Source organism: Scyliorhinus torazame, chromosome 13 (assembly GCF_047496885.1).
Source record: "Scyliorhinus torazame isolate Kashiwa2021f chromosome 13, sScyTor2.1, whole genome shotgun sequence".
In the NCBI taxonomy this organism is placed as follows: domain Eukaryota; kingdom Metazoa; phylum Chordata; class Chondrichthyes; order Carcharhiniformes; family Scyliorhinidae; genus Scyliorhinus; species Scyliorhinus torazame.
In genome coordinates, this window is record NC_092719.1 from 227,344,003 (window position 1) to 227,368,799 (window position 24,797).

At 55.4% G+C, this 24,797-nt stretch overlaps 1 protein-coding gene across 3 annotated transcripts in view; it reads left to right on the forward strand.

The window, feature by feature from the left end:
* The first annotated feature begins 5,683 nt into the window (after positions 1–5,683).
* The window catches only part of LOC140388653 (inosine-5'-monophosphate dehydrogenase 2), a 51,529-nt gene continuing 32,415 nt past the window's right edge, over positions 5,684–24,797 (forward strand). Inside the window, exons 1-9 of one of the 3 annotated variants that reach the window (XM_072473128.1) lie at positions 5,684–5,890; positions 7,346–7,394; positions 8,128–8,229; positions 9,935–10,009; positions 11,754–11,960; positions 14,707–14,794; positions 16,306–16,505; positions 16,657–16,747; positions 18,045–18,128. In XM_072473128.1, coding sequence (XP_072329229.1) covers positions 5,724–5,890; positions 7,346–7,394; positions 8,128–8,229; positions 9,935–10,009; positions 11,754–11,960; positions 14,707–14,794; positions 16,306–16,505; positions 16,657–16,747; positions 18,045–18,128 — 1,063 coding nt within the window. In that variant the 5' untranslated portion in view covers positions 5,684–5,723. Of the gene's footprint in view, positions 5,891–7,345; positions 7,395–8,127; positions 8,230–9,934; positions 10,010–11,753; positions 11,961–14,706; positions 14,795–16,305; positions 16,506–16,656; positions 16,748–18,032; positions 18,129–24,797 lie in introns of all 3 variants that reach the window. The other 2 variants (XM_072473127.1, XM_072473129.1) reach the window with 2 other exon arrangements.

Genomic DNA, 24,797 nt, shown 5'->3' on the forward strand with positions numbered 1-24,797 from the left:
AGAGAAAGCCTATAATGTGGCAAAGAGTAGTGGGAAGTCAGAAGATTGGGAAGGCTACAAAAACAAACAGAGGATAACAAAGAGAGAAATAAGGAAAGAGAGGATCAAACATGAAGGTAGGCGAGCCAGTAACATTAGGAATGATAGTAAAAGTTTCTTTAAATACATTAAAAACAAACGGGAGGCAAAAGTTGACATTGGGCCGCTCCAAAATGACGCTGGTAATTTTGTGATGGGAGACAAGGAAATAGCTGAGGAACTAAATAAGTACTTTGCGTCAGTCTTCACAGTAGAAGACATGAGTAATATCCCACCAATTCCAGAGAGTCAGGGGGCAGAGTTGAATATGGTAGCCATCACAAAGGAGAAAGTGCTAGAGAAACTAAGAGGTCTAAAAATTGATATATCTCCGGGCCCAGATGGACTACATCCTAGAGTTCTAAAGGAGATAGCTGAAGAAATAGTGGAGGCGTTAGTTATGATCTTTCAAAAGTCACTGGAGTCAGGGAAAGTCCCAGAGGATTGGAAAATCGCTGTTGTAACCCCCCTGTTCAAGAAGGGAACAAGGAAAAAGATGGAAAATTATAGGCCAATTAGCCTAACCTCGGTTGTTGGCAAGATTCTAGAATCCATTGTTAAGGATGAGATTTCTAAATTCTTGGAAGTGCAGGGTCGGATTAGGACAAGTCAGCATGGATTTAGTAAGGGGAGGTCATGCCTGACAAACCTGTTAGAGTTCTTTGAAGAGATAACAAATAGGTTAGACCAAGGAGAGCCAATGGATGTTATCTATCTTGACTTCCAAAAGGCCTTTGATAAGGTGCCTCACGGGAGACTGCTGAGTAAAATAAGGGCCCATGGTATTCGAGGCAAGGTACTAACATGGATTGACGATTGGCTGTCAGGCAGAAGGCAGAGAGTTGGGATAAAAGGTTATTTTTCGGAATGGCAACCGGTGACGAGTGGTGTCCCGCAGGGTTCAGTGTTGGGGCCACAGCTGTTCTCTTTATATATTAACGATCTAGATGACGGGACTGGGGGCATTCTGGCTAAGTTTTCCGATGAATCAAAGATAGGTGGAGGGGCAGGTAGTATGGAGGAGGTGGGGAGGCTGCAGAAAGATTTAGACAGTTTAGGAGAGTGGTCCAAGAAATGGCTGATGAAATTCAACGTGGGAAAGTGCGAGGTCTTGCACTTTGGAAAAAAGAATAGAGGCATGGACTATTTTCTGAACGGTGACAAAATTCATAATGCTGAAGTGCAAAGGGACTTGGGAGTCCTAGTCCAGGATTCTCTAAAGGTAAACTTGCAGGTTGAGTCCGTAATTAAGAAAGCAAATGCAATGTTGTCATTCATCTCAAGAGGCTTGGAATATAAAAGCAGGGATGTACTTCTGAAGCTTTATAAAGCATTAGTTAGGCCCCATTTAGAATACTGTGAGCAATTTTGGGCCCCACACCTCAGGAAGGACATACTGGCACTGGAGCGGGTCCAGCGGAGATTCACACGGATGATCCCAGGAATGGTAGGCCTAACATACGATGAACGTCTGAGGACCCTGGGATTATATTCATTGGAGTTTGGGAGATTGAGGGGAGATCTAATAGAAACTTACAAGATAATGAATGGCTTAGATAGGGTGGATGTAGGGAAGTTGTTTCCATTAGCAGGGGAGACTAGGACCCGGGGGCACAGCCTTAGAATAAAAGGGAGTCACTTTAGAACAGAGATGAGGAGAGATTTCTTCAGCCAGAGAGTGGTGGGTCTGTGGAATTCATTGCCACAGAGGGCAGTGGAGGCCGGGACATTGAGTGTCTTTAAGACAGAAGTTGATAAATTCTTGATTTCTCGAGGAATTAAGGGCTATGGAGAGAGAGCGGGTAAATGGAGTTGAAATCAGCCATGATTGAATGGTGGAGTGGACTCGATGGGCCAAATGGCCTTACTTCCGCTCCTATGTCTTATGGTCTTATAAAAGTGTGAGGTGATTCATTTTGGAAGGAATAACAGGAAGACAGAGTACTGGCCTAATGGTAAGATTCTTGGCAGTGTGGATGAGCAGAGAGATCTCGGTGTCCATGTACATAGATCCCTGAAAGTTGCCACCCAGGTTGAGAGGGTTGTTAAGAAGGCGTACGGTGTGTTAGCTTTTATTGGTAGAGGGATTGAGTTTAGGAGCCATGAGGTCATGTTGCAGCTATACAAAACTCTGGTGCGGCCGCATTTGGAGTATTGCGTGCAATTCTGGTCGCCGCATTATAGGAAGGATGTGGAAGCATTGGAAAGGGTGCAGAGGAGATTTACCAGAATGTTGCCTGGTATGGAGGGAAGATCTTATGAGGAAAGGCTGAGGGACTTGAGGCTGTTTTCGTTAGAGAGAAGAAGGTTAAGAGGTGACTTAGTTGAGGCATACAAGATGATCAGAGGATTGGACAGGGTGGACAGTGAGAGCCTTTTTCCTCGGATGGTGATGTCTAGCACAAGGGGACATACCTTTAAATTGAGGGGAGATAGATATAAGACAGATGTCAGAGGTAGGTTCTTTACTCAGAGAGTAGTAAGGGCGTGGAATGCCCTGCCTGTAACAGTAGTGGACTCGCCAACACTAAGGGTATTCCCGTAACAGCCTCCCCAAACAGGTGCCGGAATGTGGCGACTAGGGGCTTTTCACAGTAACTTCATTTGAAGCCTACTTCTGACAATAAGCGATTTTCATTTCATTTCATTTCAAATGGTCATTGGATAGACATATGGACAATAAGGGAATAGCGTAGATGGGCTTTAGAGTGGTTTCACAGGTCGGCGCAACATCGAGGGCCGAAGGGCCTGTACTGCGCTGTAATGTTCTATGTTATCGAAATACGGGAATGTGGCTCGTAAACCGTACCAGTCAACCATTCGGTCCATCTCACGCTGGAAGACCGAGACCCCGTTAGTGACACCGAAGGGAACCCATAAGAAGTGGTAGAGCCGCCCATCTGCCTCGAAGGCAGTTTACTTGCGGTCACTAGTGCGGATGGGGAGCTGGTTCTTAACTTAAGGCGGACTTAAGATCCACCGTGGAGAAGACCTTGTAATACGCGATCCTGTTGACCAGGTCGTGTATGCGGGGGAGAGGGTACGCGTAGAGCTGCGTAAACCTGTTGATGGTCTGACTGTAGTCGATGAACATCCTATGCCTCGCCCCGGTCTTTACAACCACTACTTGAGCTCTCCAGGGGCTGTTGCTAGCCTCAATGACACCTTCCTTCAGTAACCGTTGGACCTCTGACCTAATAAAGATCCGGTCCTGGGCACTGTACCGTCTGCTCCTGGTGGTGACAGGTGTGCAATCCGGGGTGAGGTTCGCAAACAGGGAAGGCGGATCGACGTTGAGGGTCGCGAGGCTGCAGACAGTGAGGGGGGTATAGGGCCGCCGAATTTGAAAGTTAGACTTTCGAGGTTGCACTGAAAATCCAACCCTAGGAATGTGGCCGCGCAGAGGTGGGGAAGGACATGGAGTCGATAGTTTCTGAACTCCCTTACTTGGACTTTGAGGTCAGCTACACAAAACCCCTTGATCTCTACTGAGTGAGATCCGGAGGCCAGGGAGATTTTTTGATTAACGGGGTGGACGGGGAGAGAACAGCGTCTTACCGTGTCGGGGTGTATGAAGCTCTCCGTGCTCCTAGAGTCAATTAGGCATGACGTTTCATGCACATTGATTATCACCGTGGTCATAGCAGTCGATAGTGTTCAGGGCCGAGACTGGTCCAGGGTCACCGAGGCTACTCGTGGCACCAGTTGAATGTTTTCTTCGGGCGCTGTGTGGTCAGCCGAACTGGGGTCCTGCGAGTCCAAGATAGCAGCGCCCATTGGTCACACATGGCTGGCGGTGCACAAAATGGCGGCGCCCATCCATCGCACGTGGCGTCCGCGGGACAAGGTGGCGGCGCCCGGAGGCCTCATGGGGACCATGGAGAGGATTGTGGTGGAGACCGCAGCGACTGCCCGGGCCTGGCATACTGCCACAAAGTGGCCCTTTTTACCGCATCCCTTGCAGGTGGATGCATGGGCTGGACAGCGCTGTCAGGGGTGCTTGGCTTGCCCGCAAAAACAGCCTTCAACACGTCATAGATGAAGATGAACATCTTGCCAAGGTCATCCCCACACCCCCACTACTTGCCTTCAAACAACCGCGCAACCTCAAACGAACCATTGTTTGCAGCAAACTACCCAGTCTTCAGAACAGCGACCACGACACCACACAACCCTGCCATGACAATCTCTGCAAGACGTGCCAGATCATCGACATGGATACCACTATTACACGTGAGAACACCACCCACCAGGTACGCGGTACATACTCGTGCGACTCGGCCAACGTTGTCTAGCTCATACGCTGCAGGAAAGGATGTCCCGAAGCGTGGTACATTGGCGAGACCATGCAGACGCTGCGACAACGCATGAACGGACATCGCGCGACAATCACCAGGCAGGAATGTTCCCTTCCAGTCGGGGAACACTTCAGCAGTCAAGGGCATTCAGACGCTGATCTCCGGGTAAGCGTTCTCCAAGGCGGCCTTCAGGACCCGCGACAACGCAGAATCGCCGAGCAGAAACTTATAGCCAAGTTCCGCACACATGAGTGCGGCCTCAACCGGGACCTGGGATTCATGTCACATTACATTCACCCCCCACCATCTGGCCTGCGAAATCCTACCAACTGTCCTGGCTTGAGACAATTCACACCTCTTTAACCTGGGGTTACCCCATCTCTGGATCTGTAAAGATTTAATCACCTGCTAATGGTCGCATTCCAAGCTTTGTCTTGCATCTTTGAATTTGTCTATATATATGTTTCTGGAACAGACCTCTTCATTCACCTGAGGAAGGAGCAGCTCCTGGTGTAACCGCCCCGCCCCCCCGCATCGCCCCGCCTCCCCGCATCGCCCCGCCCCCCGCATCGCCCCGCCCCCCGCATCGCCCCGCCCCCCCGCATCGCCCCGCCTCCCCCATCGCCCCGCCCCCCCCCTGCATCGCCCCGCCCCCCTGCATCGCCCCGCCTCCCCCCGCATCGCCCCGCCCCCCTGCATCGCCCCGCCTCCCGCATCGCCCCGCCTCCCCGCATCGCCCCGCCCCCCCCGCATCGCCCCGCCTCCCCGCATCGCCCCGCCCCCGCATCGCCCCGCCCCCCGCATCGCCCCGCCTCCCCATCGCCCCGCCCCCCGCATCGCCCCGCCCCCCGCATCGCCCCGCCCCCGCATCGCCCCGCCTCCCCGCATCGCCCCGCCTCCCCGCATCGCCCCGCCCCCCCGCATCGCCCCGCCCCCGCATCGCCCCGCCTCGCCCCCGCATCGCCCCGCCCCTCCGCCCAGCATCGCCCCGCCCCTCCGCCCCGCCCCCCGCATCGCCCCGCATCGCCCCGCCCCGCATCGCCACGTCACAATGAGATTGTGTCTGAGTTTCCCAAAGTGTCTCTCGGACTTTGATTGGATACAGTGCCCCAGGCGCCCGATATCCGGTCTCTGCGCCGGTGATTGGTTCCCGGGACGGATATCCGGTCTCTGCGCCGGTGATTGGTTCCCGGGACGGATATCCGGTCTCTGCGCCGGTGATTGGTTCCCGGGACGGATATCCGGTCTCTGCGCCGGTGATTGGTTCCCGGGACGGATATCCGGTATCTCCGCCGGTGATTGGTTCTCGGCGCCGCATATCCGGTCTCGATCCCCACGTGCTGAGTGATGGAGCCGCTACCCGGGGCCTCGGGCCCAGTTCCCGGTTGTTGTTCGGGCCGCGGCGCCGGCAGCCCCGGGACCCAGTTCCTGATCAGCGGGGGGACAGGGTACGTCCCGGAGGACGGGCAGAGCGGCCGCCAGCTGTTCGGGGCCGGAGAGGGGCTGACCTACAAGTGAGTGGCTGGAGCGGCCAGGGGACTGGGGTCCCTGGGGAGGGGCCTGAGGGGGGAGGGACCTGAGGGGGGAGGGACCTGAGGGGGGAGGGACCTGAGGGGGGAGGGGCCTGAGGGGGCAGGGGTCCCGGGGGAGGGTCTGAGGGGGGAGGGTCTCCGGCCTCCGGGTCAACGGCCCCGGGGTCACCATCCCTGGTAGCACAGTGGATAGCACAGTTGCTTCACAGCTCCAGGGTCCCAGGTTCGATTCCCGGCTTGGGTCACTGTCTGTGCGGAGTCTGCACGTCCTCCCCGTGTCTGTGTGGGTTTCCTCCGGGTGCTCCGGTTTCCTCCCACAGTCCAAAGATGTGCAGGTTAGATGAATTGGACATTCTGAATTCTCCCTCTGTGACCCGAACAGGCGACGGAATGTGGTGACTATTGTTAAAATCCTCGAGCTGTTGACACTTTGACCTATTTGACATCCCGAATCTCCCACATTCCACAGCCTAAGCGTTGATGGTGGGTGGGATCCTGCCCCCCCCCCCCCCCCCCCCCCCCACCGGCCGATCTGCTGAATGGAGGGGGGGGCGGAGGGTCAGTGGCTGCAACGTGGGGCCCACCAGACACTGGGTGTGGGATCTCAACGACTCAATGGTGATTCTAAATGTTCAGCTTTAAAATCGTTGATTATGAATTCTGGAATTTTCCCACTACCAACGTCGGGGTGACTAGTCAATAATTCCCTGTTTTCTCGCGACCTCCTTTTTTAAATGGTGGAGTTACATCAGCTACCCTCCAATCTGCAGGAACTGTTCCAGATTCTATAGAATCCTGGAAGATGACCACCAATGCATCCACTATTTCCAGAGTCACTTCTGTGATGTAGATTCTCAGGCCCTGGGGATTTATCAACCTTCAATCCCATCAATTTCCCCAACACCATTTCTCTACACATGTTGATCGCCTTCAGTTCCTCCCTCTCACTAAACCCTGTGCTCCCCAACATTTCTGGTTTGTTATTCGTGTCCTTTGTGTAGACAGAACTGAAATATTTATTTAGTTGGTCAGCCATTTCTTTGTTCCGCATTCTCCCCAATCCCTGTGGGAACGAGTGGGGAGAATGTGGAACCCGCTCCCCGAGATATTTAAGAGGGACGATGGATAAACAGTTGAGGGAGCAAGGAGTAGAAGGAGATTGTGATGGGGTTGGAGGAGACACTAACATTGGTTAACTGGGCTGAATGAACAGCTCTGGAATTGCTAAGTTAACCCAGTGCCTCTCCAAGACAGTCACCGAATTCTGCCTGATGGAGTATCACGGGCTGCAGTGAGGATTGAACCCACATCCAATCTCGGTGCCATGTTTCAAGCCAGCACTCCGTGGCTATATGGAGGGTGGTCGACGACAATGCTTTTGAATGTGGATGCAGGAGCTGATTAAATGTTACTGATGGTCTTCTCTCGCTCTTCCAGTGATTTCCTCCTCCTGCCTGGGTACATCGACTTCACCTCTGACCAAGTGGTGAGTATTCGGCTAAAACTTCAGGATGCAATTGTTGTAAAAGAAAAAAAAGTGCTACAATCACAGAATGGGGCCATTCAGTCCATAATGCCCTGTTGACCCTTTGAAGTCGAGTCCCAACTAATCCAGCTCCCTTTCTCTTTCCCATAGCCACTGTCAGTGTTTCTCCAACTCCCCCCTTCTCTTTAATAAATAAAGCAAATTACTGCGGATGCTGGAATCCGAAACCAAAGAGAAAATGCTGGAACATCTCAGCAGGTCTAGCAGCATCTGTAGGGAGAGAAAAGAGCTAACGTTTCTTTGAGTCACCTGGATTCGAAACGTTAGCTCTTCCCTCTCCCTACAGGTGCTGCCAGTCCTGCTGAGATTTTCCAGCATTTTCTCTTTGGTTCCCCCTCTCTTCCCCATAGCCACTGTCAAAATGTTTCGCCAAACCGTCTTTCAAAGTTATGATTGAATCTGCTTCCACCGCTCTTTCGGGGAACATCTTCCAGATCACAACATCTCGCTCTCTGAATCGTTAGTCAATTATCGTTAACCTGGTGAGTTGCGGTGTTTCTTTGGAAGGGGGGGGGGCTTTGCGAAGGGGGGGGGGTTCCGATGGGAGGGCTTTGACTCTCTTTGAACCTCATTGAAAGTCACTCTTGTAGGGGGTGGTTTAATTGAAAGAGAATAAGTCTCTGAATCATTTCTACAACGCAGCAGTCATTTACCTTTGTGTTTCCGTGTGTAGGATCTTGCCTCAGCACTCACCAAGAAGATCACCTTAAAGACACCCCTGGTCTCCTCTCCAATGGACACAGTGACTGAGGCTAACATGGCAATCGCCATGGCGGTATGTAAACATTCAACGTCCTGTTCCCAACACCCTGCTACCCATTCACACACACACATGCTCATATTCTCACAATGTTTCCAAATCTGATGCAGTTGCTCATAAACGGAATATTCCCAGTTCTGGAAACTTCTTTGATTCCCTGCTCTGTACCATTGGCGACTGGCTGAATATTTGGAGGGGCTGCTGCTCCTGGCGACTGACGAGGTTACTGTGGTTGTGACTCTTGGACGCCACCCCCCCTCGCTCGCCCATCCTCCCACGCTGACCAGAGAGGGTAGAGGTACCAACAACACAATTTTGTGCAGAATCTGGTAAAAGCTGGCTGCAGCTTATTCATATCCATTTCTGATGTTATACAAATCGTGTTTACATTGAAAATCCCGTTCAAGATGAAACCATGAGAATTTGAGATGGGGAAATGTCTGCAGAGTAAGCAGAGGTGAAATTGCTGTTTGGTCATTGGTAATTATGGATTTTCATTTCCCCTCTTTTTGGATGTTGATTTTGAAGCAATTTTCTATATTCCGGAGGGTTGGAGCGGAGGCTGCTTCACAACCAGTGCTCCTGACACTGATCGCCATAACTGCGAGTGCGGGTCGCGTGGGGGTTCTGAGGTTGTTCTGACCATCCCTGATCCTTGGTCGGGTCTCCATGGTTACCAGACTTTGCCTGTGATTGGTATTGGTTACTTGTGATATGCGGTTGCATTTACCGAGCTAACCCAGCCGTCTTTCACCCCCCCCCCCCCCACCTCAGTTATTACCAGCAGAATTTTACAGGTGAAATGCTCCAAAATCTGCCTCAAGCCATCACTGTTCTGGGTTTGAAATGGAATGGCTCCAGTGGATTTTGGTGTTGCTGGTGTCCGCGCTCCGAGTGTGCGGCCGGTCCGCGCTCCGAGTGTGCGGCCGGTCCGCGCTCCGAGTGTGCGGCCGGTCCGCGCTCCGAGTGTGCGGCCGGTCCGCGCTCCGAGTGTGCGGCCGGTCCGCGCTCCGAGTGTGCGGCCGGTCCGCGCTCCGAGTGTGCGGCCGGTCCGCGCTCCGAGTGTGCGGCCGGTCCGCGCTCCGAGTGTGCGGCCGGTCCGCGCTCCGAGTGTGCGGCCGGTCCGCGCTCCGAGTGTGCGGCCGGCCCGCGCTCCGACCGTGCGGCCGGCCCGCGCTCCGACCGTGCGGCCGGCCCGCGCTCCGACCGTGCGGCCGGCCCGCGCTCCGCCCGTGCGGCCGGCCCGCGCTCCGCCCGTGCGGCCGGCCCGCGCTCCGCCCGTGCGGCCGGCCCGCGCTCCGCCCGTGCGGCCGGCCCGCGCTCCGCCCGTGCGGCCGGCCCGCGCTCCGCCCGTGCGGCCGGCCCGCGCTCCGCCCGTGCGGGCCGGCCCCGCGCTCCGCCCGTGCGGCCGGCCCGCGCTCCGCCCGTGCGGCCGGCCCGCGCTCCGCCCGTGCGGCCGGCCCGCGCTCCGCCCGTGCGGCCGGCCCGCGCTCCGCCCGTGCGGCCGGCCCGCGCTCCGCCCGTGCGGCCGGCCCGCGCTCCGCCCGTGCGGCCGGCCCGCGCTCCGCCCGTGCGGCCGGCCCGCGCTCCGCCCGTGCGGCCGGCCCGCGCTCCGCCCGTGCGGCCGGCCCGCGCTCCGCCCGTGCGGCCGGCCCCGCGCTCCCGCCCGTGCGGCCGGTAACCACAGTAACTCCTTGTTCTTTTCTCTTTTGAAACATAGTTGATGGGAGGAATCGGATTCATTCACCATAACTGTACCCCAGAGTTCCAGGCAAATGAAGTGCGGAAAGTGAAGGTACAGACTTGGAATGCCGGCTCAGTGTGATTCCCATCCGTCAGGTTAATGAGGCAGTTCCAGAATTCTGGAATTTCACTTCCAAGGAAAGGGTTGGGATGTTTGGATTCCTGTCTTTGGAAAAATGTGAGCTAAACTTAAAACAAAGAAAAGTGCAGCACAGGAACAGGCCCTTCGGCCCTCCAACCCTGTGCCGATCCTTCTGCCCTTACTCGGTCCGTATCCCTCTGTTCCCTCCCTATTCGTGGACCCATCCAGGTGCCACTTAAAAGTTGCTAATGTGCTGCTTCCACCACATCCTCTGGCAGCGCGTTCCAGACACTCACCCCTCTCTGTGTGGAAAAACTTACCCACTCTCACCTTGAACCTGTCCCCCTTGTAATTGACACTTCCACCCTTGGAAAAAGCCTCTGACTATCCACCCTGTCTGCCCCTCATAATTTTGTAGACCTCTATCAGGTTTCCCCTCAGCCTCTATCTTTCCAGTGAAAACAACCCTATTTTATTCAACCTCTCCTCATGGCTAACACCCTCGAGACCAGGCAACATCCTGGTGAACCTTCTTTGCACTCTCGCCAAAGCTTCCTCGTCCTTCTGATAATGTGAACAGAACTGCACGCAAAACTCCAAATGCAGCCTAACCAAGGTTTTCTACAGCTGCAACATGATTTCCCAACTCCTGTATTCAGTGCCCCGGCTGATGAAGGCAAACATGCCTTCTTAATCAACTTGGCCACCTGTGTTACCACTTTAGGGAACTGTGGACCTGCACGCCCCGATCCCTCTGTATTTTAATGTTCCTAAGGGTTTACAGTATAATTTGCGCCTAGATATCCTCCAAAATGCATCGCCTCTCATTTGTCCGGATTAAACTCCATCTGTCATTTCTGTGCCCAAGTCTCCAATCTATCCATATCCTGTTGTATCCTCTGACAATCCTCTGCACTATCAGCAACTCCGCCAATCTTCATGTAATCCGCAAATTTACTAATCAGACCACCCATGTTTTCCACCGGATCATTTATTTATATATATATATATATATATATTAAAACAACAGAGGTCCCAGCACTGATCCCTGCAGAACACCACTAGCTACAGATCTCCATTCTGAAATACACCCTTCCACCGCTACTCTCTGTCTTCTATAACCAAGCCAGTTCTGTATCCATCCAGCCAGCCCACCCCGAGTCCCATGTGATTTTAGTTTTTTCACCAGTCTGCCATGTGGGACCTTGTCCAACGCCTTATCAAAGTCCATATAAACTACATTAACAGCCCTTCCCTCATCAATTCCCTTTGTCACCTCTTTAAAAACTCAAAAAACCTACTGAGGGAATTGATAGAAGGACCAGGAAAATAGTCGAAAGGCTGGATAATATTGAACAGTGGAGCAGTCTCTGGGGTCACCTGGAATATTCCTGCTACTTTTTATGATCTTATAATTGAAGCACAGGCCTTGATGCAGGCAGTGTCCATGGGGTCGGGGGAGATTTGGGTGTGTTATCAGAAAGAAGCCAAGAGGCTGAGGCTGAGGGTTTGAGATTGCAGAACAAGGAGTTTGTGGATCAGTAATTGGGGGTTTTCCAGTTTGTCGAAGTTTGTTTTGAGTTGAGTTCGTCGTGTCTCCAGGATCAGAATCTTACTCCAGGAAACTTGCTTTTTCTGCCCTGTTGGTTTTGATGTGAAATGATTTGTTTATTTAATGGTCTGATTTGTCTCCATGTTTCCAATGTTCTTTCAGAAATACGAGCAGGGATTCATCACTGACCCCGTGGTTATGAGCCCCTCGGAAAAGGTGCAGGATGTGTTTGAAGCAAAGGCTCGTCACGGATTCTGTGGAATTCCCATCACAGACACCGGGAAACTTGGCGGGAAATTGGTTGGAATCATCTCCTCCCGTGACATCGACTTCCTGACGGAAAAGGAACACGACCGTTACCTGGCGGAGGTATTGCCCGGGGGAGGGGGGTGGGCGCGATGCCCGGGGGAGGGGGTGGCGCGATGTCCGGGTGAGATGGTGGCGCGATGTCCGGGGGAGGTGGTGGCGCGATGCCCGGGGAAGGGGTTGGCGCAATGCCCGGGGAGGGTGGCGCGATGCCCGGGGAAGGGGGTGGGCGCGATGCCCGGGGGAGGGGGTGGGCGCGATGCCCGGGGGAGGGTGGGCGCGATGCCCGGGGAGGGGGTGGGCGCGATGCCCGGGGAGGGGGTGGGCGCGATGCCCGGGGAAGGGGGTTGGCGCGATGCCCGGGGAGGGTGGCGCGATGCCCGGGGAGAGGGTGGGCGCGATGCCCGGGGGAGGGGGTGGGCGCGATGCCCGGGGAAGGGGTTGGCGCGATGCCCGGGGAGGGTGGCGCGATGCCCGGGGAGAGGGTGGGCGCGATGCCCGGGGGAGGGGGTGGGCGCGATGCCCGGGGGAGGGGGTGGGCGCGATGCCCGGGGGAGGGGGTGGGCGCGATGCCCGGGGGAGGGGGTGGGCGCGATGCCCGGGGGAGGGGGTGGGCGCGATGCCCGGGGGAGGGGGTGGGCGCGATGCCCGGGGGAGGGGGTGGGCGCGATGCCCGGGGGAGGGGGTGGGCGCGATGCCCGGGGGAGGGGGTGGGCGCGATGCCCGGGGGTGGGCGCGATGCCCGGGGGTGGGCGCGATGCCCGGGGGTGGGCGCGATGCCCAGGGAGGGGGTGGGCGCGATGCCCGGGGAGGGGGGGTGGCGCGATGCCCGTGGGAGGAGGCGCCTTTACGATACCGGTTAGGAGATTTTGCTGCGGGAATCCAACATCGAGAGGTTTGCTGCGGGCAGTGGTGCTCCACAGTGTGAGCTGCCTGCTTCACGCTGGCTGTTTTAAGCTGACGCGATTTGTGGATCGGAATGGTTGGTGTTTGCAGGATTGATGACGTCCTGTGCAGAGACGTTGTGCTAACTGACAGCTCATTAAGGAGTTGGCCATTCAGCCCCTCGAAGCCACTCTGCCATGACATCCTGTCTGATCTACTTTGACACCATTTCCCTGCACGATCCCCGTTTCCCTCCATGTTTTTAATGTGTAGAAATCTGTCGATCTCAGTGTTGAACTTACTGAGTGACTGAGTCACCATATCCCTCGGAGGTAGAGAATTCTAGTGACCCTCTGAGTGAAGAAATCCCTCCTCATCTCAGTCCGACATGAGCCCTGATTCTGAGACTGTGTCCCATGGTTCTAGACCCTGCCCCCCCCTTCACCCCTGCCAGGGGGGACATCCTTCTGCAACTTCCCATCGACCCTGTAAGAATTTGTACCTTTGAATGAGATCATCTCACAATCTTCTAAACTGCAGAATAAAGGCCCCGTCTATTTGATCTTCCCTCATTAGGGCAATCCATCCATCCCAGCAATGAGTTTGATTAACATTCGTTGCGTTCCCTCTGTGACAAGTTTTTCCTTCAGTAAAGAGACCGTGTCGGTAAACAATCCTCCAGGTTTGGTCTCGGAGGGGGTGCGGGACCCTCCTGTCTCGGCCCTCAGTGATGCAGTATGGTGCTGCTCCTGGGGCTGGGGGTGCTGCTGCTGGGGGTGCTGCTCCTGGGGCTGGGGGTGCTGCTCCTGGGGCTGGGGGGGCTGCTCCTGGGGCTGGGGGTGCTGCTGCTGGGGGGGCTGGGGGTGCTGCTCCTGGGGCTGGGGGGGCTGCTCCTGGGGCTGGGGGGGCTGCTCCTGGGGCTGGGGGGGCTGCTCCTGGGGCTGGGGGGGCTGCTCCTGGGACTGGGGGGGGGCTGCTCCTGGGACTGGGGGGGGCTGCTCCTGGGACTGGGGGGGGCTGCTCCTGGGACTTGGGGGGGGGGGGGGGGGGGCTGCTCCTGGGACTGGGGGGGGCTGCTCCTGGGACTGGGGGGGGCTGCTCCTGGGACTGGGGGGGGCTGCTCCTGGGACTGGGGGGGGCTGCTCCTGGGACTGGGGGGGGCTGCTCCTGGGACTGGGGGGGGCTGCTCCTGGGACTGGGGGGGGCTGCTCCTGGGACTGGGGGGGGCTGCTCCTGGGACTGGGGGGGGCTGCTCCTGGGACTGGGGGGGGCTGCTCCTGGGACTGGGGGGGGGCTGCTCCTGGGACTGGGGGGGGGCTGCTCCTGGGACTGGGGGGGGCTGCTCCTGGGACTGGGGGGGGCTGCTCCTGGGACTGGGGGGGGCTGCTCCTGGGACTGGGGGGGGCTGCTCCTGGGACTGGGGGGGGGGGGCTGCTCCTGGGATTGGGGGGGGGGGGGGGCTGCTCCTGGGATTGGGGGGGGGGGGGCTGCTCCTGGGATTGGGGGGGGGGCTGCTCCTGGGATTGGGGGGGGGGGGGGCTGCTCCTGGGATTGGGGGGGGGGGGCTGCTCCTGGGATTTGGGGGGGGGGGGGCTGCTCCTGGGATTGGGGGGGGGGGGCTGCTCCTGGGATTGGGGGGGGGGGGGGCTGCTCCTGGGATTGGGGGGGGGGGGGCTGCTCCTGGGATTGGGGGGGGGGGGCTGCTCCTGGGATTGGGGGGGGGGGGGGCTGCTCCTGGGATTGGGGGGGGGGGCTGCTCCTGGGATTGGGGGGGGGGGCTGCTCCTGGGATTGGGGGGGGGCTGCTGCTCCTGGGATTGGGGGGGGGCTGCTCCTGGGGCTGGGGGGGGCTGCTCCTGGGACTGGGGGGGGCTGCTCCTGGGGCTGGGGGTGATGCTCTGACTGTTTCCCCATCTCTACACCAGGTGATGACGAAGAGAGAAGATCTGGTCGTGGCTCCGGCTGCTGTCACTTTGAAAGAAGCAAACGAGATATTGCAGCGAAGTAAGAAAGGTAACTGACCGAGTGTGAGAATAAACTCCATGTGGGGGAAGGAGGGGTCGTGTATGGGGGGTCGGGGGGGGGGGTCGTCATGTGTGGGGCATGGAGGGAGCGTCGTGTGTGGGAGGGAAGCGGGGGGGGGGGGCGTGTGTGGGGGGGGACGTGTGTGGGGGGGGAAGCAGGGGGGCGGGTCGTGTGTGGGAGGGAAGCGCGGGGGGGGGTCGTGTGTGGGAGGGAAGCGGGGGGGGGTCGTGTGTGGGAGGGAAGCGGGGGGGGGGGGTCGTGTGTGGGGGGGGAGAGGGGGAGGTCGTGTGTGGGGGGGGAGAGGGGGAGGTCGTGTGTGGGGGGGGGAGAGGGGGAGGTCGTGTGTGGGGGGGGAGGGGGGAGGTCGTGTTGTGGGGGGGGAGAGGGGGAGGTCGTGTGTGGGGGGGAAGAGGGGGGGGGTCGTGTGTGGGGGGAAGAGGGGGGGGGTCGTGTGTGGGGGGGAAGAGGGGGGGGGTCGTGTGTGGGGGGGAAGAGGGGGGGGGGGTCGTGTGTGGGGGGGAAGTAGGGGGCGGGTCGTGTGGGGGGGGAGGAGGTGGGGTTGTGTGTGATCATATTTCATAGAATTTACAGTGCAGAAGGAGGCCATTCGGCCCTTCGAGTCTGCACCGGCTCTTGGAAAGAGCATCCCACCCACACCTCCACCCTATCCCAGCAGCCCCACCTTTTTTTGGACACGAAGGGGCAATTTATCATGGCCAATCCACCTAACCTGCACGTCTTTGGACTGTGGGAGGAAACCAGAGCACCCGGAGGAAACCCACACAGACACGTGGAGAACGTGCAGACTCCGCACAGACAGTGACCCAAGCGGGGAATCAAACCTGGGATCCTGGCGCTGTGAAGCAACTGGGATAACCACTGTGCTACCGAGCTGCCCCTGTGTAGGGGAAGGGGGGGTTGTGGGAGGAGGGGAGGTGTCATGATACTCCCAGAGTGGAATAGGCCCGCTGGCCCCCACGATCGAAGCACACACTGGGAATAGCACATGGGGAGAGGGATCAGCAGGTTACAGTGAGCAGATTGGGAGTGAATTTTTTCAATTTAAAATACCTAATTATTTTTTCCCCAATTAAGGGGCAATTTATCGTGGTCAATCCGCCTACTCTGCACATCTTTAGGTTGTGGGGGGTGAGACCCACGCAGACACGGGGAGAATGTCAAGCTCCACACAGACAGTGACGCAGGATTGAACCTGGGACCTCGATGCCGTGAGGTAGCAGTGGCTAACCACTGTGCTGCCCTGGGATTGGGAGTGAATTATTCTTGAGGCTGAGTTAGGGCTGTGATTGGATATGGACAAGCATGTGTACAGAGGGGCTGAGTGGCCCTCGGCTCTGTAACAGTGATACACTAATGATGCTCTTTAATGCCCTGCTGACTGTCCCTCTGCCCAATGAGAGCGAGGCTGAGCTGGGAGCTGCTGTGAAATATTCCCCGTACTCTGAGCTATCGGTCTGACGCCTTTGTCTCTGCTTCAGGGAAGCTGCCCATTGTCAATGATGATGACCAGCTGGTGGCCATTATCGCTCGGACAGACCTGAAGAAGAATCGCGATTATCCACTTGCATCAAAAGACTCCAAGAAGCAGTTACTGTGCGGAGCTGCAGTGGGCACCCATTCCGATGATCGATATCGATTGGACCTCCTGGTGCAGGCTGGTGTGGACGCTGTGGTTCTGGTCGGTTTATCTGCACTCCCCCATCTCTCTCTCTCTCTCTCTCTCTCTCTCTCTCTCTCTCTCTCTCTCTCTCTCTCTCTCCCTTCCCCCCCCCCCCCCCCCAATGTCTCCTTCCCGTCCCTCTCTCACTGTTCTCTCACTCTGTCCTCAGGATTCCTCCCAGGGAAATTCCATCTTTCAGATTGAGATGATTAAACACATCAAGGACAAGTACCCGGACCTGCAGGTCATTGGTGGAAATGGTAATTTATCTGAATTGGCTGCTCCGTCTGTTCCTGTGGCGAAAATCAAGAGCTGAGCGCGGTCTCGAACCTCTCACTGACCTTCAATTGCTGGCGTTTTTTATGCCTATTCAGGTATTAAAGAATCTTGCAATGCTGGCAGAGGCCATTCAGCCCTCTGTCTCTGCTAACTCTTTGAAAGAGTGACCCAGTTATTCCCACTTCCCCGGCCCTTTCCCTGGAGGCCTGGAGTTTTCACCTCTTCTCGGATTTCTCCAATTCTGCCGCCCTTTCAGACAGCACCTTCCAGATCAGAACATTCCGGATCACAACAACCTGTCAGGCTAAGAATAATTCCTCTGATCAATGACGTTAAATCTCTGACCCTCTGGTTAATTGCTCCATCTGCTCCCAGTGACTGAAGAGTGAGAAACTATCTAAAACCCACGACCACTACCATCTAGAAGGACAAGAGCAGCAGATACCTGGGAACCCCACCACCTGGAGGTTCCCCTCCCAGTCACTCACCACCCTGACTGGGAAATATATCGCCGTCCCTTCACTGTCGCCGGGGGCAACATCCTGGAACTCCCTCCCTAACAGCACACTGGGTGTACCTACACCGGCAGCGGTTCAATAAGGCAGCTCCCCACCGCCTTCTGAAGGGCAGCTAGGGCTGGGCAATAAATACTGGGCCTAACCAGCGACGCCCACATCTGTGAATAGTGAGAAAAAAAGCTTCAGAAAGAAGACAAAGCGGCATTTCTAAAGTTTCATTACAGCCCGATCAAAACCGCTTTACAAAAGGTGAAATATAGTCAACAGCAGCCATTCCATACACAGCAAACTCCCACCAACAGATAACCTGTCCCCGTTGTTTTATTTATTTTAAATTTAGAATGCCCAAGTCTCCATGGCGACTAGGGCTACCGACAGGATGTGAATGATCGTCTCTCTCCCTGGCATTGTCGGCCTCACGAGGGGTGAAATCCCACAAAACACAGACTCTGCCAAGACCGCCCCCTTCAGAGCCACAGGATTTCAGAGTCTCCAGCATGAAGAGAACATTACCGGTCTCTGCACAAAAACAATGTCCCCATCACTGGTACCCTTGAGTGGGAATGGGAACTGGCTCCATCTGTATCACTCGCCCTGTTGAAGGCAAATGATTGACCTTTTGTCTTAAGGTAAAAGTGACCATTTTTTTTTTTCTCACTGTCTCTCATTTCCCCCAACCCCCCCCCCCTTCCTCTCCACCCACCCCCCACCCACCTTCCATCCCCCCTCCCCCTCTGTGTCTCCTCAGTTGTCACTGCAGCACAGGCGAAGAATCTGATTGATGCTGGTGTGGATGCTCTGAGAGTGGGAATGGGAAGTGGCTCCATCTGTATCACACAGGAAGGTAATTTCCTCTGAGTAACACTGCTGGGGCCAATCGCCGACTGTTGGGGGGCCAATCTCTGCTGGGTAACGGCGTCCTGGGATCGCCCTGTCCATGCGCGGCTGCTCCAGGGCCTGGTGGAGGGAATTTCTCCGCTACTGCACTCACTCTGCACTCCCGATTTGTATCTGAACTGGATCCCATTCCAATGCCTGGGATTGTCTGTCCGACTTTGCAACAGACAACCATCTCCTCATCCAAAGTTCTTGCTCATAATTCCCACGGAAAATTTCATGTGTTCTATTTGTTTTTACAAAGTTTGGATGTAACAACCTCCCCGGTCTGGGGCGGGGGGTCTGATCATTTGGTTGTGTTGAACTTGTGTAAGACAGAAGTTAGACCTCATTCTGGGAGCCGTACCTGAGGGAGGAGGTGAAGGCAATGGGCAGAGAACAGAGGAGATTCACAAGGTTAATTCCAAAGTTAAGGAGGGTTAGCGGGCAGCACGATAGCACAGTGGTTAGCACTGTTGCTTCACAGCTCCAGGTTCGATTCCCCGCTGGGTCACTGTCTGTGCGGAGTCTGCACGTTCTCCCCGTGTCTGCGTGGGTTTCCTCCGGGTGCTCCGGTTTCCTCCCACAGTCCAAAGATGTGCAGGTTGAATGGATTGGCCATGATAAATTGCCCTTAGTGTCCAAAAACGTTTAGTTGGGGTTACGGGAATAGGCTGGAGGTGTGGGGTTGGAGTGGAGATGTGGGCGTGGGTAGGGTGCTCTTTCTGGGGGCCGGGTGCGGAGCCGCTGGGCCGGGTGCCGACTCGCTGTAAATTCTATAACTGCAGCTATGAGGATAGATTGGAGAGGTTGTGTCTGTTTTCCGCAGAGAAAAGACTGAGAGGAGACTCGATAGAGGTGCTCAGAATCCTGAGGGTGTGGACGGGTAAATGGTGAGAAACTGTCTCCGAGAGAGAGAGAGAGAAAGAGAGAATCAAGAACGTGAGGGCACGTATTCAAAATAATGGGTAAATGAAGTGGACGTTTAGTGAGGGAAATCTTTTTACCCGGAGAGTGGTTGGAGTCTGAACGAGCTTCCTGCGTGTGTGTGGTGGGGGGAGGGGGGCAGGTTTCATTGGGATATTGAAAAGGGAATTGGATTCCTGTTGAAAAGAGAGAATGTGCAAGGGTACGGGGATATGGCTGGGGAGTGGGACAAGATAGAATGATCTTTCAGAGAGTCAGTGCAGAGTTGATGGGCCAAATGGCCTCCTGCACTGGAAAGATTGTGATTCTTTCAATTGCTAAATCTAGAAATGACAAAACTGGGAAATGTTATAAATTGTGATGGTGATAAAGTTGACATAGACAGGCTGGTGGACTGGGCAGACAAGTGGCAGATGAAGTTTAATGCAGACAAATATGAAGTGATTCATTTTAATGGGAATAACACAGAGGCAAGAAAATAATGGACACCAATCTAAAGTGGGTGGGGGAGCAGAGGGCCCTGTGTATGTCGTCATTGAAGGGTCCATTACAGAGCGAGAGCACGATGCAGCACCTTGGGTTTTATTCGTAGGGGCATGATAATATTCACTTCTTGTCACGAGTAGGTTTCAATGGAGTTACTGTGAAAAGCCCATAGTCGCCACATTCCGGCGCCTGTTCAGGGAGGCCAGTACGGGAATTGAACCCGTGCTGCTGGCCTTGTTCTGCATTACAAACCAGCTGTTTAGCCCACTGTGCCATAGGGGTTATGATTAACTTTTGTAAAACACTCTGGCCTCAGGTGAGGTGCATACAACAAAAACAATTAGAATCAGGAGCAGGCCGCTCAGCCCCTTGGTTGCTAGCCCATTCAATAAGATCATGGCTGATCTGATTGCAACCTCAACTTCACATTCCTGTTCACCCCAGATTACCTTTCACCCCTGAACTTTTCAATCAAGTCCCCTCTTACTCTTCTGAACTCCAGCAAATACAAGCCCAGCCTGTCTAATCTTTCCTCATAAGACAATCCTCCCATTCCTGGTGTTAGTCTGGTGAACCTTCTCTAAATGGCTTCCTATGCATTTACATCCTTAAATAAAGAGACCAATCCTGTGCCCAATACTCCAGGTGCGTTCTCACTGAACGACCTCTACCTCTGTAACCAATTCACCTCATGAGAAACAACAACATTCTATTTGCTTTCCTAATTACTTACTGTACCTGTCTACCAGCCTTTGTGATTCATGCTCCAGGACACTCAGATCCCTCTGCCCCTCAGCTCTGCAGCCTATCACCATTTCGATAATGAACTTATTTATTCTTCCTGTCAACATGGACAGTTTCACACTTTCTCACATTACTCTCCATTTTCCATATCTTTGCCTATCTATGTCCTCTTGTAGCCTCCTTAGTGCCTCACATCCTACCTGTCGACCTACCTGAGTCCAGCTAATTTAGCAGCCATCCCATCACTACAGTCATCGAAGCCATTTCTGTAAATTGTAAACTTGAGGCCCCTAGCCTGATCCACGTTGACTCAGCCCGTTGGTCTTGAATGGTTCAGGTGCCCTGTTATAATATCTTTAATCATTTCTAACATTTTTCATACGCCAGATGTTAAGCCAACTGGTCTGTAGTTTACTGCTTTCTCCCTCCCTCCCTTTCTAAATAAAGGATTTACATTTGCTATTTTCCAATCTAACGGAACCTTCCCTGAATCCAGAGAATTTTGGAAAATTGAAACCAACGCATCAATAATCTCATCAGCCGCTTCCTTTACTCCCTGAGGATCAAGTCCTGGATCTGGGGATTTGTCAACCCACAGACCCAACAATTTCCCGGAGTTCCTCCCTCCCTTCCAGATCCTGGTTTACAGGATTGTGTCCACACTTTAGGATGAGTGTGAGAGGAACAGGAAAGATTTATCAAGACTGGGACCTGTGCACAAGGATTGCAGTTTGGGGAGGCGGGAGAAGCATTTTTCTCCTCGGGGAAAGGTTAAGGGCACGTTTAATCGAGGTGTTCAAAATAAAATAGCTTCAATACCATAAATAAGGAGAAAAGGGTGGTACGGCAGTTAGCACTGCTGCCTCACAGCGCCAGGGACCCGGGTTCAATTCCGGCTTCAGGCCTGTCTGTGCGGAGTCTGCACGTTCTCCCCGTGTCTGCGTGGGTTTCCTCCGGGTGCTCCAGTTTCCCCCCTCAGTCCAAAGATGTGCAGGTTAGGTGGATTGGCCATGATAAATTGCCCCTTGTCCTTGAGTCAGGTGGGATTACGGGGGTAGGGCGGGGGAGTGGGCCGAGGTAGAGTACTCTTTCAGAGGCTGAGTGCAGACTCGATGCGCCAAATGGTCACCACCTGTGTCAGGAGGATTGTTAACCAGAGGGACACCGATGATTCACAAAAGAACCAGAGAGCGAAATGGCCAGGATGGCCTGGACGTGGGCACAGGGACGGCAGTGTGTGCATGGCGGAGTTTTGGACAAGGGTCAGAGAGCAGAGTGGTCGAGTAGCAGGGATGATTGAATTGCTGGTTGCTGTGTAACAGGGCTGCTGGATCCTCTCCCAGGCTGCTTCTTGTCCCCCTCGCTCTATGATGCACAAAACTTTCTGCTGTAATCCCCATCTGTCTCTCTCTGATCTGCAGCAGCACCCAGGATTCCTCCAGACATTAAAACTCTCAGCCCCAAACTCCCAACAACCATCAATGGGTCTTTTAGTAAGTGCTTTTCAAAGCCTGTTGTGTTGGAGACTGGAACGTGATTGGCTGTGCACTTAGCATTTGCTTCTATTTGTTATGTCGCCCCTCCCCCCAAATCCTGATCTAACGGCTAAAACAAAACTGTCCTCCGAATATTGGTCATGTATCAATACGATTAACGTTGCTCACATAGTGTCTGAAGCTGCTGCTGGTACAACCTTGGGCGCCTTTGGTAAGTAAAATTGAAGGACCCTCATGTGCATGCACACTGACTCTCACTGGGGTACGGGTCCCCCACACACAGACTCTCACTGGGGTACGGGTCCCACACACACTGACTCTCACTAGGGTACGGGTCCCCCACACACAGACTCTCACTGGGGTACGGGTTCCACACACACAGACTCTCACTGGGGTACGGGTCCCACACACACTGACTCTCACTGGGGTACGGGTCCCACACACACTGACTCTCACTGGGGTACGGGTCCCACACACACTGACTCTCACTAGGGTACGGGTTCCACACACACAGACTCTCACTGGGGTACGGGTCCCACACACACTGACTCTCACTGGGGTACGGGTCCCACACACACTGACTCTCACTGGGGTACGGGTCCCACACACACTGACTCTCACTGGGGTACGGGTCCCACACACACCGACTCTCACTGGGGTACGGGTTCCACACGCACTGACTCTCACTGGGGTACGGGTCCCACACACACTGACTCTCACTGGGGTACGGGTCCCACACACACTGACTCACTGGGGTACGGGTTCCACACACACTGACTCTCACTGGGGTACGGGTCCCACACACACCGACTCTCACTGGGGTACGGGTCCCACACACACAGACTCTCACTGGGGGACAGTTCCACACACACTGACTCTCACTGGGGTACGGGTTCCACACGCACTGACTCTCACTGGGGTACGGGTTCCACACACACTGACTCTCACTGGGGTACGGGTCCCACACACACACTGACTCTCACTGGGGTACGGGTCCCACACACACCGACTCTCACTGGGGTACGGGTTCCACACACACTGACTCTCACTGGGGTACGGGTTCCACACACTGACTCTCACTGGGGTACGGGTCCCACACACACTGGGGTATGGGTTCCACACGCACTGACACTCACTGGGGTACGGGTTCCCCACACACACTGACACTCACTTGGGTACGGGTCCCACACACACTGACTCTCACTGGGGTACGGATCTACACACTGACTCTCACTGGGATGCGGGATCTACACACACTGACTCTCACTGGGGTATGGGTCCCACACACACTGACTCTCACTGGGGTATGGGTCCCACACACACTGACTCACACTGGGGTACGGGTTCCACACACACTGACACTCACTGGGGTACGGGTTCCCCACACACACTGACACTCACTTGGGTACGGGTCCCACACACACTGACTCTCACTGGGGTACGGATCTACACACTGACTCTCACTGGGATGCGGGATCTACACACACGGACTCTCACTGGGGTACGGGCCCCACACACACTGACTCTCACTGGGGTACGGGTTTCACACACACTGACTCTCACTTGGGTACGGGTTCCACACACACTGACTCTCACTGGGATACGGATCTACACACTGACTCTCACTGGGATGCGGGATCTACACACACTGACTCTCACTGGGGTACGGGCCCCACACACACTGACTCTCACTGGGGTACGGGCCCCACACACACTGACTCTCACTGGGGTACGGGCCCCACACACACTGACTCTCACTGGGGTACGGGTCCCACACACACTGACTCTCACTGGGGTACGGGATCTACATACGCTGACTCACTGGGGTACGGGTCCCTCACTGAGGTACGGGTCCCACACGCACTGACTCTCACTGGGGTACGGGTCCCACACACACACGGACTCTCACTGGGGTACGGGTACCACACACACTGACTCTCACTGGGGTACGGGTTCCACACACACTGACTCTCACTGGGGTACGGGTTCCACACGCACTGACTCTCACTGGGGTACGGGTTCCACACACACTGACACTCACTGGGGTACGGGTTCCCCACACACACTGACACTCACTTGGGTACGGGTCCCACACACACTGACTCTCACTGGGGTACGGATCTACACACTGACTCTCACTGGGATGCGGGATCTACACACACTGACTCTCACTGGGGTATGGGTCCCACACACACTGACTCTCACTGGGGTACGGGTCCCACACACACACGGACTCTCACTGGGGTACGGGTACCACACACACTGACTCTCACTGGGGTACGGGTCCCACACACACTGACTCTCACTGGGGTACGGGTCCCACACACACTGACTCTCACTGGGGTACGGGTTCCACAAGCACTGACTCTCACTGGGGTACGGGTTCCACAAGCACTGACTCTCACTGGGGTACGGGTTCCACAAGCACTGACTCTCACTGGGTACGGGTTCCACACACACTGACTCTCCCTGGGGTAAGGGTCCCACACACACTGACTCTCATTGGGGTACGGGTTCCGCACACACTGACTCTCACTGGGGTACAGTTCCACACACTGACTCACTGGGGTACAGTTCCACACACACTGACTCACTGGGGTACGGGTCCCACACATACTGACTCTCACTGGGGTACAGTTCCACACACACTGACTCTCACTGGGGTACGGGTCCCATACACACTGACTCTCACTGGGGTACGGCTTCCGCACACACTGACTCTCACTGGGGTACGGGTCCCATACACACTGACTCTCACTGGGGTACAATCCCCCACACACTGACTCACTGGGGTACGGGTCCCATACACACTGACTCTCACTGGGGTACGGGTTCCGCACACACTAACTCTCACTGGGGTACAATCCCCCACACACTGACTCTCACTGGGGTACGGGTCCCATACACACTGACTCTCACTGGGGTACGGGTCCCACATACACTGACACTCACTGGGGTACGGGTTCCACACACACTGACTCTCA